The sequence below is a fragment of the Trichechus manatus genome, unplaced genomic scaffold (assembly GCF_000243295.1).
Source record: "Trichechus manatus latirostris isolate Lorelei unplaced genomic scaffold, TriManLat1.0 scaffold00209, whole genome shotgun sequence".
In the NCBI taxonomy this organism is placed as follows: Eukaryota; Metazoa; Chordata; class Mammalia; order Sirenia; family Trichechidae; genus Trichechus; species Trichechus manatus.
In genome coordinates, this window is record NW_004444145.1 from 1,691,504 (window position 1) to 1,707,210 (window position 15,707).

Genomic DNA, 15,707 nt, shown 5'->3' on the forward strand with positions numbered 1-15,707 from the left:
AGTGAAGAGATGGGCTGTGTTTGGACATGTTCCATTGGCATCCACTGACCTAGCCCACAGAGGCTAGGGATAAGAAAGAGAAGGGGCTGGCTGGGCTGAAGTGCAGGGAGTTGTGTGGACTTCTGAGCCTACAGGTGGTGCCCACTGACCTAGCCCACAGGGGGACAGGGATCAAAGAGAGAGAGAGAGAGAGAAGGGGCTGGCTGGTCTGAAGGGCAGGGAGGCATGCGGATGCCCGAGCCTATGGCTGGTACCCACCAACCTAGCCCACAGGGGCCAGGGATGAGCTGACCAGAACCCGATCAAATGAAGAGAAAGACATTTGACACCATGAGCTGGTGTAAATTGCTGCAATTTGGTGGCTTGCTCTGGACTGGACTTTGCTTATGGGTGCAGGTGCTCAAAGCTCCAACCAAACAGAAGTGTCTTCAGATCAAGGAACATGCTTGTCTCCTCAGAGTACTGGTTTGATAGGGACAGGCAATTTAAACATTGGCTATCTAAAATGGGGGAGATAAAGGCATGAAGTGGCTGGCTTACACGCTTTCATGGATGTACTTATGTTAAATGATGGGAACAAGGGAAGATCCCCACTGAACAGATTCCTCTCTTCCTGATGAGTCTGGGGAAGAGAGGGTGGGGGAAGATGTTGATAGGATTATGTGATCCAGTTTTGAGAGGTGACTGTTAACAAGATTGTGATTGTAAAACTAATTGTAAAAGCGCTAACTATGAAAGAGTGAACTACAGGGAAGGCACTGCTGGACTGGAGTACAGTGGCTGAACCTAAAGTCCATTAAAGGTTTTGCTCGTGAGGCTCAGAGCAAGGGAATAATCTCTCAGTTAAATTTTATCCGAGGCCAGAAAAGGTGAAGAAGAGACAACTTTTGGAGAACCTGACCAAAGCAGATGGACACCTGCAGCAGACCTGAATGGCTGGCACCTGAGTAACCTCATTCTGAGCTTTGTCCTACTGAGGGACTAATTGTTAATGACTGTTTTGGACTGGTACAATGATTGGGAGGGGGACGCTACCCTCCAAGTATGAAAGAACCATGGCTAGAAAAGCCAAGGGGTGGCCTGCGATGGGATGGATTGCTTTTATATGGCCTTTCTTGCCATAGTCTTGTAATTCCCACCAAATGACTGAGTGGGACTATGCAAATGAGGTGCTTGTGGCTCACCAAAAGGATTGGCTAGCTTGCTAATAATGCAAATTAGGTGCATGGCACCCTTGTAGGGGTTGTTGTTGTTAGGTGCTGTTAAGTTGGTTCTGACTCATAGTGACCCTATGTCAACAGAACAAAACACTGCCCAGACCTGCACCATCCTCACAATTGTTATGCTTGAGCCTACTGTTGCAGCCACTGTGTCAATCCATCTCATTGAGGGTCTTCCTCTTTTTCACTGACCCTCTACTTTACCAAGCATTATGTCCTTCTCCAGGGACTGATCCCTCCTGATAACATCCAAAATATGTGAGATGTAGTCTCGCCATCCTTGCTTCTAAGGAGCATTCTGATTGTACTTCTTCTAAGACAGATTTATTTGTTCTTTTGGCACTCCATGGTATATTCAATATTTTTCACTAATACCACAATTCGAAGGTGTCAATTCTTCTTTGGTCTTCCTTACTCATCATCCAGCTTTCACATGCGTATGAGGCGATTGAAAACACCATGGCTTGGGTCAGGCACACCTTAGTCTTCAACAGATCTGCCCAATGCAATGTGTCGTTTGATTCTTGTGCAGGTGGGACCACGCAGATAAGGTGTATAAAACTCTAACGAGGGGACTGGTCAGTTTTGCTATCCTGCTAGGCTTAAAATGAGCCATCTTAGAGGTGGAATGGGAGGACCTCACTACTATCAAGAAGAGATGCGAGTGAAGCATGTCCTTTGGACCTAAGGTCCCTGGGTTGAGAACCTTCTAGGCCCAGGAGGCAGAGAGAGCTGTAACACCAGAGACAGTGCAAGACAGTGAGAAGTGGAGGTAGAGAAATGACAGCAGCAGAACCAGGAGGCTGCCGCAAGACAGCACAGTGGGCTTCCCAGTCCATGGAGCAAGGCGGTTACAGGGGATATGTCGACCCATGGAGCAAAAAGAGCTGAGTGCCTTTGGGCAGAAGGCTTGCTGGCGGAGTGGGGTGCCTCCGAGCACTAGGTGGTGGAGCTAGGCTTGCTGACCCATGGACTGAGAGAGCTGAGCACCTTCGGGTCAAGGCTTACTGGCAGAGAGGAGTGCTTCCAGGCACTCACTGGCACAGCTTAAAGAGCTTGTAAATTTGTAACACTTGCCTCAGCAGGGCAGAGGTCGGTCTAGCCCAAGAGGCCCGAAGGACTGAGGGCCAAGAGGCTGAAGGCCAGGGGGAGGCCTGCCTGGAGACATGGTCGAGAAGCTGTCTTGACCGAAGAACTGTATCCTGAGTCGTTTCCAGCCCTGAACCTGTTACTTCCCTAATGAACCCTATAAATGTGAGTTGGTCTGTGAATTCTGTGTGATCACTGCAACAAATTATCAAACCCGACAGAGAAGTAGAGAGTGCCGTAGGAGGGACGGCTGGTGTCAGAACTGGTAAAAAGGTTGGAGAAAGGTATGTCTGACCTCTGTCTCATAGAAATCAGCCTTGGGCTGTTGATCTTGATTCTCCTTCCCCCTTGTGAAGTTAGAGGAGGTCAAATGCCCCATCATCCCATTTTTATAGTGAACTTTTAACAACAGACACAAAAGAAATGTAGTTTTGCCTCTCAATCAAGCCAAACATCTACGGCATTTCAGATTGAGGATCTAGGTTCAGGGACACTCTCTGGGCATTTGGCTATACCCCTCTCAATCATTCAATAAGTATTTATTGGCCACATGCTACATTTAAGGCGTTCTGTAAGGCACAGGCCACCACAAGCAACCAGTCAGCAGAGGTCCACAAAGCAATGCCTCCGTCCTTTGATAGGTAATAATCTCCCATCTGCAGTTCTTTAGAAAAATAAATAGTTACCTACATACAAACAGGTAGTCAGATGACTTTTTAAGTCATCTCCATCAGATTACGCTGCAGTTCTCTAGGGAACGTGGGAACTTAAAAAATAAATGCTCAATGTGGTTGACGAGAAGAAAGAGAAAGCGTAAGTCCAAATTGTAAACTTTATATTCTTTGGGAAATTCCTAACACAAAACAAATAGAGATAATTTATCAAGGGGCATAGCGTGAAATTCATTAAAATATGCAGTAACAAACTGAAACAAAAACAGATAAAATGCAAAGTTCAAGTCAACCACGAATAGGATGAACATGGATTTGTGCTCCAAATTCTACAATACTAGGACAGGGGGGTTAAATCTCAACCCCTGCAAGAGGGTTTAAGGAATAAGAAAAAATGGCCATGTCATACAGTGGAAAGAGCACTGGACTGGGGAACAAGGTCTGGATCCTTGTTCCAGCTCCTCCCCCATGTGGGTAAGCAACCTCTGAAAAGCTTCAGGATGTTCTAAGCCTTCGTTTACTGTCTGTGAAAGGAGGAGGTTGGAGTTCTAACACTTAACAGTTTATGGTTACTACATTAATTGCTTTTAGAAACTAAATAGGTGGGATTTGAGAAATGAGAAAATGTAGGAAAGACGATTAGCTATACCAATATTTCTGGTATGTCTTTCACTATACTATAAGAGTAGCTTCTATCCCCTGTATGGAAGACTAGCATATCAAGAGAGGAACTGGTAACTAGCTGTCATTCTATTATTAATTCAGGTAGCATGTCTTAAAGAGAAACAAAATAGCAAGACTGCTTCCAGGGTTAACTTTCCCAATAGCAAAAGCAAACATGAGACAAACAAGGTGCCTGCCTTCACTAGCCAAGAAATATCATACTAGAATGCTTTCAGCCCAGTATTCCCATCCACCCCTATTCCCCTGACACCAGAGCACCATAGAAACGTTCAGATAGAATTCCCACAGGTAAAGGATCCTTTACCATGGCTCTGCCAGTTATACATGTCTACAGCCATCTGGGGGAATCCTTTGGAAATCTATAGAGATAAGTAAGTTTACATAACATGGACATTTATAAGCAACAAGCTATTTCTTATCTCTAACATGGGAAAACTTCCATATTGGTATAGGCTTACTCCTGAGAAGAGATAAGTGGTATGTGCCTCCATTCCAAGAATACTTAGCACAATGACTATACTTAAATTTAACGGCAACACTAAGTTCCTAAGGACCCAGAGAAGGTATTTATTTAGATTTTTAGGTTTCACTGCTTCTCCTAAGAGCATCTTCATTTTTGCACCTGAACAGGTTGGAAGACTACTTTGATGACAATACACAAACAGTAAATAGATGACTGATGAGCTACATATAACAAACATTTTTTGAAAGATTTTTCTGTCAGAAATAGTAGGCAAATCAAAGAAGCAGTCCAAAACATAATACTAACTCTTCAGTGAGTAACATATTATTTTATCTGCAACATATTCTCATCCTAGAAAAGGCATTTCTGCATTACAATCATTTTTGCTGTGGATAAAGGCAAAATGGAAAAAAAATGCCAAAGTGCAATCCTCATTACCTAAGCAGAAAGAAGTCTCCTTCCTGGAGTTTGAGTAGACTTTATCAAAATAGCCCACAGCTGCAAGTCACACTATAAAATTACCACATCAAGTCCTGAATAAAGATCTTTATCTTAAACAGCAGATATAACCCATTCACTCAAAGAAAGGTGAAATTACTGTTACCAAGAGCACATGTTTGGACAAAATATGTTGCGTCTCCTACTAAACTCACTTTGAAGCTTCCTCAATACAGCTATCCTCTAAAAAGCACTATGGCTCTTCATCGCTTCAAGATGACCACTCCTTTCATTTCAGGCCTCCAAGGGCTGTTCTGCAGTTGACACCTTTCCATATTTTGGAAGCCTCAGGCTCTGCCACACTCACGCCTACCAGATTTCTACTTTCATTCCAATTCTGGAGGAATTTTTCTGAACGCACACACACACATCCTAAACAAACGTCCATAAGCTGACAAATCAAGGCTTGGGGCCTAACTAATCCTGTTCCTTTCAACTCTCAGAAACTGAAGTGCCCTCACAAATCCTAGATTCCCATGAACTCACACCGTCTGCTTGGAACGTCTGGCTCTCGCGGTGACCCCCTCAGCTTCCATGGCCCCAACTGGCTCTGGTTCCCCTGGCCCTTTCCTGCTTCTCGCTTCGGGGTCTATGCCCAAGCTCACACTCAATTTCTCATGTGTAGAATGCTTGGAGGTTGGTTGGGGGAAGGCCTATAAGGCCCCCTACAAGAACTCCAGGATCTAAAATGGAATGGGCTCAGCGTTCCCCTCCCCTCTCACTCACTCTTTCATTTGCCCACGCCCCTACTTCCTGTATTTACCCAGGCTCCACAACCTCCTCGGTACCCCTCACGGCATCCCCGTCGGCGGCCCAGACTCCTCCAGCCCCCTCCTTCCCGGCTTTCCCCTCAGTTCTGCTTCCGGTCCTCGGTCTCTCCCCCAGGGCGTCTCCAGCACCCGCGTCCCCGCGTCGCCACCGGCCCTCCGCGCCGCTCCCTCGAGGACTCTCACCGCTCGAAGAGCAGCCTCACGGAGAATATGCCCGCCGCCAGCGGGAATACCGAAAGGATGTGCCGAGCCCGCGGGTAGCCGTAGCCGTCGCCTGGCCCCTCGAGGTCGGCCCAGCTCACGTTCTGGGGAAGCCAGAAGCGCTCGCTCCACAGCCAGCCCCACAGCAGGCTTAGGGCTCCCGCCGCCGCTGTCGCCATCTTACGCCCGCCCCGCGGCTACCGCCGCCACAGCCTTAGCCGCCGCCACAGCCAACGGAACCCGCGGGGAGGCGGCCCGCGGCGGGGTGGGGTCGGCCCGGCGGCCACCCCCTTCCGGACCCGGCGCGGCGCAGCCCGCCTCCTCCGCGGGGCCGGGCCTCTTCACTGCCCATCCCGCCTTCCCGCCCACTTCCCTCAATGCAGCCTCAGAAACCACCTCTCCGTGGGGCCACGCCCTCTCCTGAGCCTCCGACTCAGTCCCCGTATAGCCCTGGAGCCCCGCCCCTTCCCTTCCCCGTCCCGCCTCCGTCCAGCCCTGGCCCCACCCCCACAAGCCCAAGTCTGGCCCCGCCTCTTTTGCTGCTGGTCTGGGCCGGCTTCTTTCTCCTCCCTCACACGCCCATCCAGCCACAGCCACGCCCATTAATCCAGGGCTAGCGTCTTTTGGGGGACGTTCCGTTTTCTCAACCGAAACCGATTGCCGTGGAGTCGATTCGAACTCATAACGACCTTATAGAACAGAGCAGAACTACCCCATAGGGTTTCCAAGACTGTAAATATTTATGGAAGTAGACCGCCACTGCCACATCTTTCTCCCGCAGAGCGGCTGGTGAGTGCTGGCCACCCCTTTTTTCAATTAGCAGCGGAGGCTTTAACCACCGCGCCAACAGACGTTTCAAATCCGTTCCCGCTCCCAGCCAGGCCATGCCTATTTCTCTATTCCCAGCCCCCTTCCTGCCAGAGCTTAACTTGCCATCTCAGCAGGTCCTGCCTACTACATCACCAGCGTTTTTCTCTTTCCTGCCAACCTTTTCCTCCCTTTGTGCCTCTGCATGATCTTAATCCCTTTTCACTGCTTTATTCTTTAAGAATTATAATCACCTTTCCTTAGAAGATGGACTTTTTATCCTTTTGTTCTGATGAAGAAAAGGAAATGAAGAAAAGCAAGCATGAAGAGAGACACCCGAAGGAAAATATAAAGGCAAAAGAAAAATAAATGATGACCAGTGTTTAATGAGGTTAACTGTGTGCTAGGTGCTGCCCTGAACATTTCACACAGTTATTTCACTTCTTCACCCTATGCAGTGGGTATTGTTATCACTACTACTTTATGGATAAGAAACCTAAGGCCAAGACAGGTCAAGCAGCTCTTGCCCAAAATTAGCTGTAGTGCTGGGCTTCTGAGCCAGAAAGCCTTTAGACTCTAGAACCCTGAACCCTTATCCTGCAAACCCTCTTAATGTTAGGTTTCCATATTGAACTCTTTTGTGGATCAACATAAACATACAGAGGGGAGAGCCATAGACTAGGCACTTTCAGAAGGCAAAACTCCAAATTGTCCCTCAGCTGCCAGAAAACCTTGAACCCTGGGTGCTATCTGTTCAAATCTACAACGTTAATTACCAGAGGCTAACTAGCATGACCTGAAGAAAAAGAAAAAAAAAGAATGAAATCTCTACCTTTTGCCCAAGGACAGATAAAGTAATTTTATAGCCGGTAAGGCATGCTTATACCAGATGTTAAAGGTTACAGGGGGAGAAAAAGGAGTAAAAAAAAAAAAAAAGCAGCCATCCTGAGGCATTGCCTTAGCTCAGCGGTTCTCAAACTTTAGTGTGCGTCAGCATCATGTGGAGAGCTTGTTAAAACCATTTTCTGGGCCCCATCCAGAGATTCTAATTCAGTAGGTTGGGGTAGGGCCCACAAATTTGCATTTTTCATTTCTCACAAACTCATAGATGATGCCACTGCTGCTGGTCTGAGAACCTCTACCTGAAGCCATTTTCATCAAAATCCAGCAATAGCTTAATGGTAATTATTATTATATTCAAGATACATTTTCAAAGGAAGTAAACCTTCCCTTGGTCCCATGGGAATTTAAATCAGAGCTCTAAGGAATAGAGAATATGCTAAGTCGGCATGCAGGAATCCTATTCACAATTCTATCTCCAGGAAAAACACATTTGTACCATTTTTTAACCTCTTGGTTGTTAGAAAACATATCGCTCCCCACATACGTAATGAAAACAAACTAGGTGCGGCTGTCACTTTGGTCAGAAGTGATGTGACCAGTAAGCTGCTGGAACCAAGTTGGTCCTGTAGCAGTCATGAAGATTGTTTCCTTAACCATTTCAAGTCCCAAGCTGGCCCCTTTTTTGGCTTCTCCAATAGGAAAACTTACACCATCCAACTCTCACTATTGACTTACTAAGTCCAAACAAGGTTGACTTCATTTAGACAGCTGAGAGAAGAATCAACAATTAACAGTTTGGCAGCGGGTTGTTTTCTAAGAATGTTTAGTGTTACCTGGTCATTCTGAAAAGGACATCCTTATCTCCTTGTTTCTACCCTCTGTACCTATGATATGTCTTAGTTCTTGAAAGGCATAGAAAGTTGTTCTTCTAAGGGTAATCTTAGTCCCCAAGTACCTGATATATAGTGACATACTCAACTGATATTCATAAATGCCAGACACAGGCACTTGGACTTCTCTATATAAAGTCAGTGCATATAGTAAGTATTCTATGGGAGAGTTACAGAGGCAAACAGGTCACGTAGTAAGGGTAGCTAAACTCAAACCAGGATTGGATATTCTATGAATGTTGACAGGGCCTCCTTCTGGATTAACTGTTCAGCGAACAGGGACTTCTAAACGACTTCATTCACCCTGTGGTGGGGGCAAGAGCACAAAGTAGTACCATGTCATCCACTCTGAATACCAGGCAAAGTCCTGGAACACACAACCACCCTACAAAATGTAACAGATGACTCAAAAAGCATGCTTATCTCCAAAGAAATATATCCTCCTATCCTGGTGGTGCAATGGTTAAGTGCTCAGCTGCTAAAAGGATGGCAGTTTTAACCCACCCAGTGACTCCAAAGGAGAAAGACCTGGTGATCTGCTCCCATAAAGATTACAGCCTAGAAAACCCTACCAGACAGTTCTCCTCTATCTAATGGGGTTGTTATGAGTCGAAAATTGACTTGATGGCACCAAACAACAACAACGTTCCTACTATTAAAAAAAAAAGAGGCTTAACAATTGGGGCAGTTGCCTTTATAGGCAAGGAAATTAAACAACCAAATAAGCTTCTCCCTGGAGTGGTAAACAAGCCCATTTTCAGCAGAGGCATTTGGAAATACCATTTAGCATGTTAAGCATAATTGTAAGGTGAATTATTAAATGTTGAGTAAAATAAACAATAAAACCCACCACTGGATTTTGAATTGGTAAAACAAACTGCTCATTTTGAATGCACACATTAATTCTCTTGCCAAGTTGCCTTCAATTTCCAGAAAAACTTGTCTTCCCTCTGAGAATGAAAGCCCAAGATCAGCCCAACACTACCATCTAGTGGTGAGATGTAATTATAGCGTTTCTCATCCCCTAAACTCAACCGTCCCCTTTGCCTTTTCTTTACAAACTGCTAACGTAAAAGTAGGACCTTAGAGACTGTAACAGTGTAAAGAAAAAAAAAAGAAAAGGGAACACTCAAAAGTTCAAATGTAAATTAAAAGCTTTATTGAATAAAAATGTTTCCAGGCTAAGCAAGACTGTAAGAAAGCAGAATATTTTACATCTCTAAAAAATATTAGTGCTAAATCTCTTTAAATGCAGTAGAAAGAAAAGCCTGTATCTTAAAACATCTCTCCCCACCACACATACAATTTGGAATATCAGTTATGTACAGTACACGTGCTCAAGTTTATAATGTTTCAAAGCCTTAATACTAGAAAACCATCCCAAGAAAAAGGCCTATAGTTGGTTTAATTGCACCCTGGAAATACTGTCTACCATAAAATCAAGAAATTTCAGAGTTGATAAGTGTTTAAAAACTAGTGTCTCAGAAACAGGACATGAGAAAAGGCATAACAGGGCTTGGGGGTCTGAGCTCATGGAGTAAGGCAGTTCTTTTTGCTATTCCTACTTTAAACTCCACACTTTGCTCTAATATGGAGCATGGTGAACAGCGATCCAAAAGATCTTACAAAAAATATTGCAGCTTTCAGTAAGTTATGAGAAGCACAGATACCAGCAGAGAGGAAAGCAATCACTTGGGGTGTAGTCAAATTGGCAAATAGCATCATGTATTTGGAAGGCAGTGGATCTCTCCAAGCACCCAAAGTGTGTGGGTTGCTTCTTCAATTCCTTCAAAAGTTACTCTGAAAAGATGGCTGTGTTACATACCTCAATAATCCATTTCAGGGTGTGGTTTAGAGCACAGAATGCAAAGCAATAAATTCCCCCTTACATATCTGAGTAACAAAATTAACCAAAATTATTTAAAAAGACTAAATATTTGATCTTATAGAAGATGAATACTAAACAATTAAATTGGTATTCATTAAAAAATTTCTAAACTGTGCCCTTTAGACTAAAGTGCATTCAGTCATAATGTTTAGGCCCCTAAACGCCTTCTGCATGTTCCCTCATTCCACAATAGTATTTGTAGCAGAATAGTGTGCTATTAATTATCTATCTACTTTAACATGCCTTTCGAGAAAATAGCAGATTCCAGACTGTATCATTTGGAATATTTCCCCCCTTGTATTATAAAACCTTAAAGCACTTTATGTATATTACTGCTGAGACAGAGGATTTAAGTAATGCTGTCTCTAACATTTAGAACTGGTTCACTTAAGCTGCAGTACGGGATTTTTTTTGAAGCGGGAACTCTTTTCCAAAGTTACTTCCACATAAATTACAGTTCATGCTAAGATAACCTGTTTATGTGCAACACTTTGACAAAGGGCAGAGGCTCACTAATACCAATTTAAGGCCCAGCACCACTGCAGTTTATCATTCTTCATCCTCATTCTCGTCGTAGTACCGATTTCTCTTTATCTGTTCTTCCACAGATAGCTCTTTGACCACTTCTCCCTCCCAGAATCCCACATCCTGGGATTTCTGGCTTTGAGTAGTGAATTCTTCGGTAGAGGTGCTGTCTGTGAAGGTTGACCAACTTGGGGACTTGGGTTCTACAGGAGGCTGCTGTTTGAGGAGGATTCCATCATCTTCATCTAAGTTTGCACCATTTTCTACAAGATTCTCACTCCCCATCTCAAAACCATGAACTTCCTTACTTCTCCTCCCTGCCTCTCTTCCTTCAGGTTCCTTATTTTGCCAGGTTGTTTTTCCTACACTCTCATTCTTCTCTGAGGCTTTGGCATTTTCCACTTGTTTCCTTTCTACTGCTGTTTCTCCTACAAACTCCTCACTTTGCTCTGACATGCTCCGGCCTTTCCTGATAGGAGGGGACAAGGTTTTGGGGCTCTTGACAGAAGTGGTTCGAAATGAAGCTGCTACAGTGAATGGGCGGCTTCTTTCCTTCAGGGAAGAAGATCGTCTTAGCTTCTTCAGATCTAGATCTACATCCTCAGGCATTTCAGGCTTGCTGCTTTCATCCTCAGGAGGCCATTTGGGCTTGGACACTTTGATCCCTTCCTCCAAAGCACTTCCTGAACTGCCAAGTTCAGTTGGAGGCGGCCAGGCAATCCTCAACTTCTTGGTTTCAGCAGGCTTGTCTTCCTTCTCCCGCTGCGAGGAAGCCTTAGCTTCCATACTTGCAGTCAGCACACCCACCTTAGCAATGGGGGCATCTTCTACTCCTGGGCTCTGAGGAGTCTCTCCTGCATTAGGAAGCTGGGCTGGTCTCTCCAAAGTCTCTTCATTTTCATTTTTGGTTGCCCACAGATCCTTGTGTGGTCTGTGCCCAAAGCCTTCATCATAGTTGCCTTTAGATTTAAAGAGCTGATTAAAATGAGGCTTGCAATAGATTCTCCCATGTAAAGATGCGTAAGTTCCTAGACTGTCATTAAAAGAAAAAGCATAAAGTTAACAATCTGCATACTTTTATTTACACCAGCAGGCTAAAATCTGGCAATTCTAGTATTTTCAGAAGATGCTAAGTGAGAAAAATATCTTTAAAAGCACATCAATCACCTAGGATTCTCTACCCCATTTTAAGCACATTTGTGCTTAAAACACATTTAAGCACAATCTTACTTCTAGTTCTGAACTTCCACAAGTCATTCTTCCTACAGGTATGTACTCCTCCTTTTCAAATGATTTCACTCCCCTCTATCAAAACAGTTAAAAAATTACTTCTTCCAGGAAATCTTCCCTAGGTAATTCTACCTAGTTTGGATCACTCATACATTTCCTTAGTATTTATAACTTAAACTTACTTACAATGATATTCCCCCCAGTTTCCCATTTGTGTTATAATTTAAAAGCATATCTCTACAGGAATCATTATAATTCTCTGCAAAGAGCTGGCACTCAATAAATGCTACTAGCTGAATAAAATTAGGCTATAGTTAATAGGAAAATGGTGAGCAGTAGCCAGGAGGTAAGACTTCCCTATTAAGTTAGTGCTGGATAGGCCTTTAGGAGATGTGGTGTCTCTTGCAGAGAAATAGACAAATGGCACTCAAACATACTAATGATCATGAGTATGGTGCAGGATCGGGCAATGTTCCATTCTGTTATACATAAGGTCACTGTGAGTCAGAATTGACTCAATGGCAACTAACAACAACAACAAAAACTATAGAATTTTCACAGAAGAAATATAAAAATTCAAAAACTTAGAAAAATGTGGGCAGAAAAACACTAATGAGTGCAAATTACAGAGGCACGTTTTGGCTCAATGTAAGCAAAAATTGTCCAGCTAGAGCTATCTAACACTGGAACTAGCTGTTCTGAGGTATCCACTCCCAGAAGGGCTACAGAGATGCCTGACCATCTTTCAACAGTATTTGAGAAGGGATGCTTGCTCTGAAAGGAAAGCTGGAGGACGTGACATCTTAGTTGCTTCCTTCTCGAACACTTTATAGTTAAAATGAGATAATATGGAATATTTCCTCAATTTGTTACAATTATATCCATGCTTTGAGTTATTTGGAAAAAAATGATATATAATAATTTTCTCATCAATAAAATGAAGCAACACACAGAAAAATCTATGCGCTTCAGGGGCTATTATTATCATTTCCATAGTGCTCAGGACACGCTGAAGTAAGGACCTAGGCAAGTCACCTCTTCAGATTTCTTAACTTTATGATTCTATAATACCGAAGGAAAACATTTTACTAAATTATGTCATAGGAGGTTTTTTTAATTTTTTTTTTATCGTGGTAAAAATATACATAACAAAAGTCACAGGTTTTACCTGCAATCCATATTACTTAAAGTTCAGTCCTAACATACAAATTAATGTATCAATGTACCAAGAAGTTCCAAAGACCATTATCATTTGATATGAAACACTTGTCACTAAATGGTGCTTTTTACTTTTTTTAAGGGCTTTAAACAGAACACTATTAGCACAATAGCTTTTAGTACCAGTGCTCCAAAAGTCAAAGACTTCCTCCAGAGGTCCAACTATACAGAAATGGCTCGTTTTGGTCTAGCTTACCTAAGTTTGTTGTTGCAATAGGAGCAACGGAAACAGCTGATGTGAAACACCTGCTGGTTGGCCAGGAGACGCTCCATCGGGTAGACTGTCTTCTGACATTCCACACAGGTCTCTCTCACTGGTGCCTGAAACTTCTAGGAAAAGGACAAGGACAACTTTAACTAGCACAGGCAGTAATGAGTTAGTGATCCGCTGAGATGGGCCCTAGGATTTACTTTGTAGCTGGTCTGTCAATTCTCGTAGGAACGTTAAACCTGCTACAGTTCTATCAGTTGACTCTTTAAAGCCAACAGGCTCCCTTGAATTCCTCTCCCAAATTATCTGGCTGGCCTAAGTGCAGCAGCCGCTAAGGGCAGGTGGAGCTGGGGCTGGATTGCAGAGAAAGGTTTAGACAAGTGTGCACACGCACACACACACACACACACACACACACACACACACACACACTTTCTCTCTCTCACACAATGTTAGGAGGAGAGGATGGGGAAATTAGGAGAAAATGTCATCACACACAGAAGAAAGAAGTTTGATTCAAGTGTTAAGTAAAAGCAGGACAATTATAAGAACAGATTCTGAAGGGGATACATATCAAGGAGAGAAAGAGCATTTGGTTTTGGGAATTAGGAAAAGGCATTTTCGCAAAACATCTTTTATTCTCCTCCGCTTATAATCCTGACTTGTTCAATCAGCTAGACATAATCTTTTTAAATGAATCAAAACTGACACATAAATGGAACAATTTATAAGAGACAAGTTATTTTATTAGGACTGTAGAAGGAAACATAAGCCCAATAAAGCTACAGTTTCTATAATATTTTTAAACTCCGGTGGAGAATAAAAACAATGCAGTGGGGAGGGAGAGGTCATAATAGATTGGGAATCATGAATACTTTGTAAGTGTGGAATAAGGGTGGGCACAGCTGTTCTACCTAATAAACCCAATCCTAAAGAGCATAAAATAGTTGGTATTGTAGCACTGATGAAAGCCAGAATTCCAAAAATATTACTATAGTTTTTACATGATGAGAAATGGATACATGGCTACGGGGAGGGGGTGGGAAGGAACGGGTCACTAGTGTGTGACAGTAACCCTTGACTTGCCCTGACATAAACACCTGAACCAGCAAGTGCAAGAAGCAGCTTAGGTTACGGTGGCCAGGAAGCTCTGACAGGCACCACGGTGGGCCCTCTGCTGCCAAGACCAGAGTGGGCTTTTGCCACAAAATGCATGGGGGTAAATAATGCAAATTAGTCCCAAGGCCCAGGACATGAACAGTTAATAATAATTAACCTAATGTTAGCAATAAGCCTAAATAAACCAGGTTATAGGCAAGATAGAATTTTGATGAAAAATACCTGAAAATAAGCCCATAAAAAATTCAGACTGCTGTTTCACTTGCCACATGAATCACTAGGAGGTAGAGCAAAAAATAGGAATGGTTTTCCAAGTATAATTGGGCAGGAAACGAGAACAGAAAATGAGTATAAAATAGAAGCAAAGAAGACCTATAAAAGGGAGTTTACTAAAATTAGTGGTAAACTCCCAAATAGCATCCAAGGGATTTAAGAATGAAGGAGCAAAACTGAGTGGAAACAGCTAGCTTACAGATCCCTTCATTCTAGCGGGAGAGTCCTAAAAAGAAAAATTTAAAGAATCAAAGAGCACAGGCCAAACATAAGGGAGGTATTTAAATGCAATCAATCACTAAATGTGATTGTATTGAATGTACTGGAAGTAATTAAGGCATTTTTTGGAGCTTAGAATTTTTTTTTTTTCTTTTCTTATATGAACACTTCTGGCAGGACAGGACCTATGTGGAGATATCTTTGCATACCTTTAATTAGGTTTTTTCTAAAAGAACCAGGTCCTTGTCTAACAAGTAGGAGATACATGAACATGCAGAATTGAAACGGGGTATAATAGCACCATTGAAGCCATTGGAGACAGCGTGTACAAACCACAACTCACATAATGTAAAAGTAATAGGACAAATGCATTTATCAGATTGAAAATCTTTTTCAGCTGCAGGGCAGATTCCATATTTTTAATATTTGAAATAGACTTACGAGAGCAAGCACTCATTCTAATCAGTGAAGACAAAACAGAGGACATAAATTTCACATGTATAAGAGGAAATGGGTATTATTCTGTTAAAGGGGAGCGGAGGGATACAGAGAACACCTCTTTTACAAATATACAGAGGACACACTGTAGTTGAAGGGTTCAGCCCAGTGAAAAGAAAGGAGAACCTGAGAGAAAGCTGAAAGTTGAGCTCACATTAGGAGGAAAGTGGAAGGCAGGAGCAGAAATTAGGTACCGGGAGCAGGAAGCAGAAGCTGGAAGAGACAAACAGGAACCTTCAATGAATACACAGCATTTGGTGTGCTTGGAGCGTTTTACTGCAGCTGAGCTGAAACTGAGTTGCAGACTCACACCCAAGAAAAAGGCCACATTTTCTTTCTTTCTATTTCAAGTCACTCTGCTAGTCATGGCAAAATCAGCCTCACTTATAT

At 43.2% G+C, this 15,707-nt stretch overlaps 2 protein-coding genes across 4 annotated transcripts in view; both read right to left on the reverse strand.

The window, feature by feature from the left end:
• Positions 1-5,995, reverse strand: part of CERS5 (ceramide synthase 5) — a 33,435-nt gene extending 27,440 nt beyond the window's left edge. For 2 of the 3 annotated variants that reach the window (XM_004388317.3, XM_023742398.1), the window contains exon 1: positions 5,579-5,995. In XM_004388317.3, the coding sequence (XP_004388374.1) occupies positions 5,579-5,775 (197 nt within the window). In that variant the 5' untranslated portion in view covers positions 5,776-5,995. The remainder of the gene's footprint in view (positions 1-5,578) is intronic. The other variant, XM_023742395.1, reaches the window with a different exon arrangement.
• Positions 5,996-9,309: 3,314 nt separating this feature from the next.
• Positions 9,310-15,707, reverse strand: part of LIMA1 (LIM domain and actin binding 1) — a 78,786-nt gene continuing 72,388 nt past the window's right edge. The window contains exons 9-10 of the mRNA XM_023742399.1: positions 13,194-13,327; positions 9,310-11,582 (exon numbers count right to left, since the gene is read on the reverse strand). Coding sequence (XP_023598167.1) covers positions 10,574-11,582; positions 13,194-13,327 — 1,143 coding nt within the window. The 3' untranslated portion in view covers positions 9,310-10,573. The remainder of the gene's footprint in view (positions 11,583-13,193; positions 13,328-15,707) is intronic.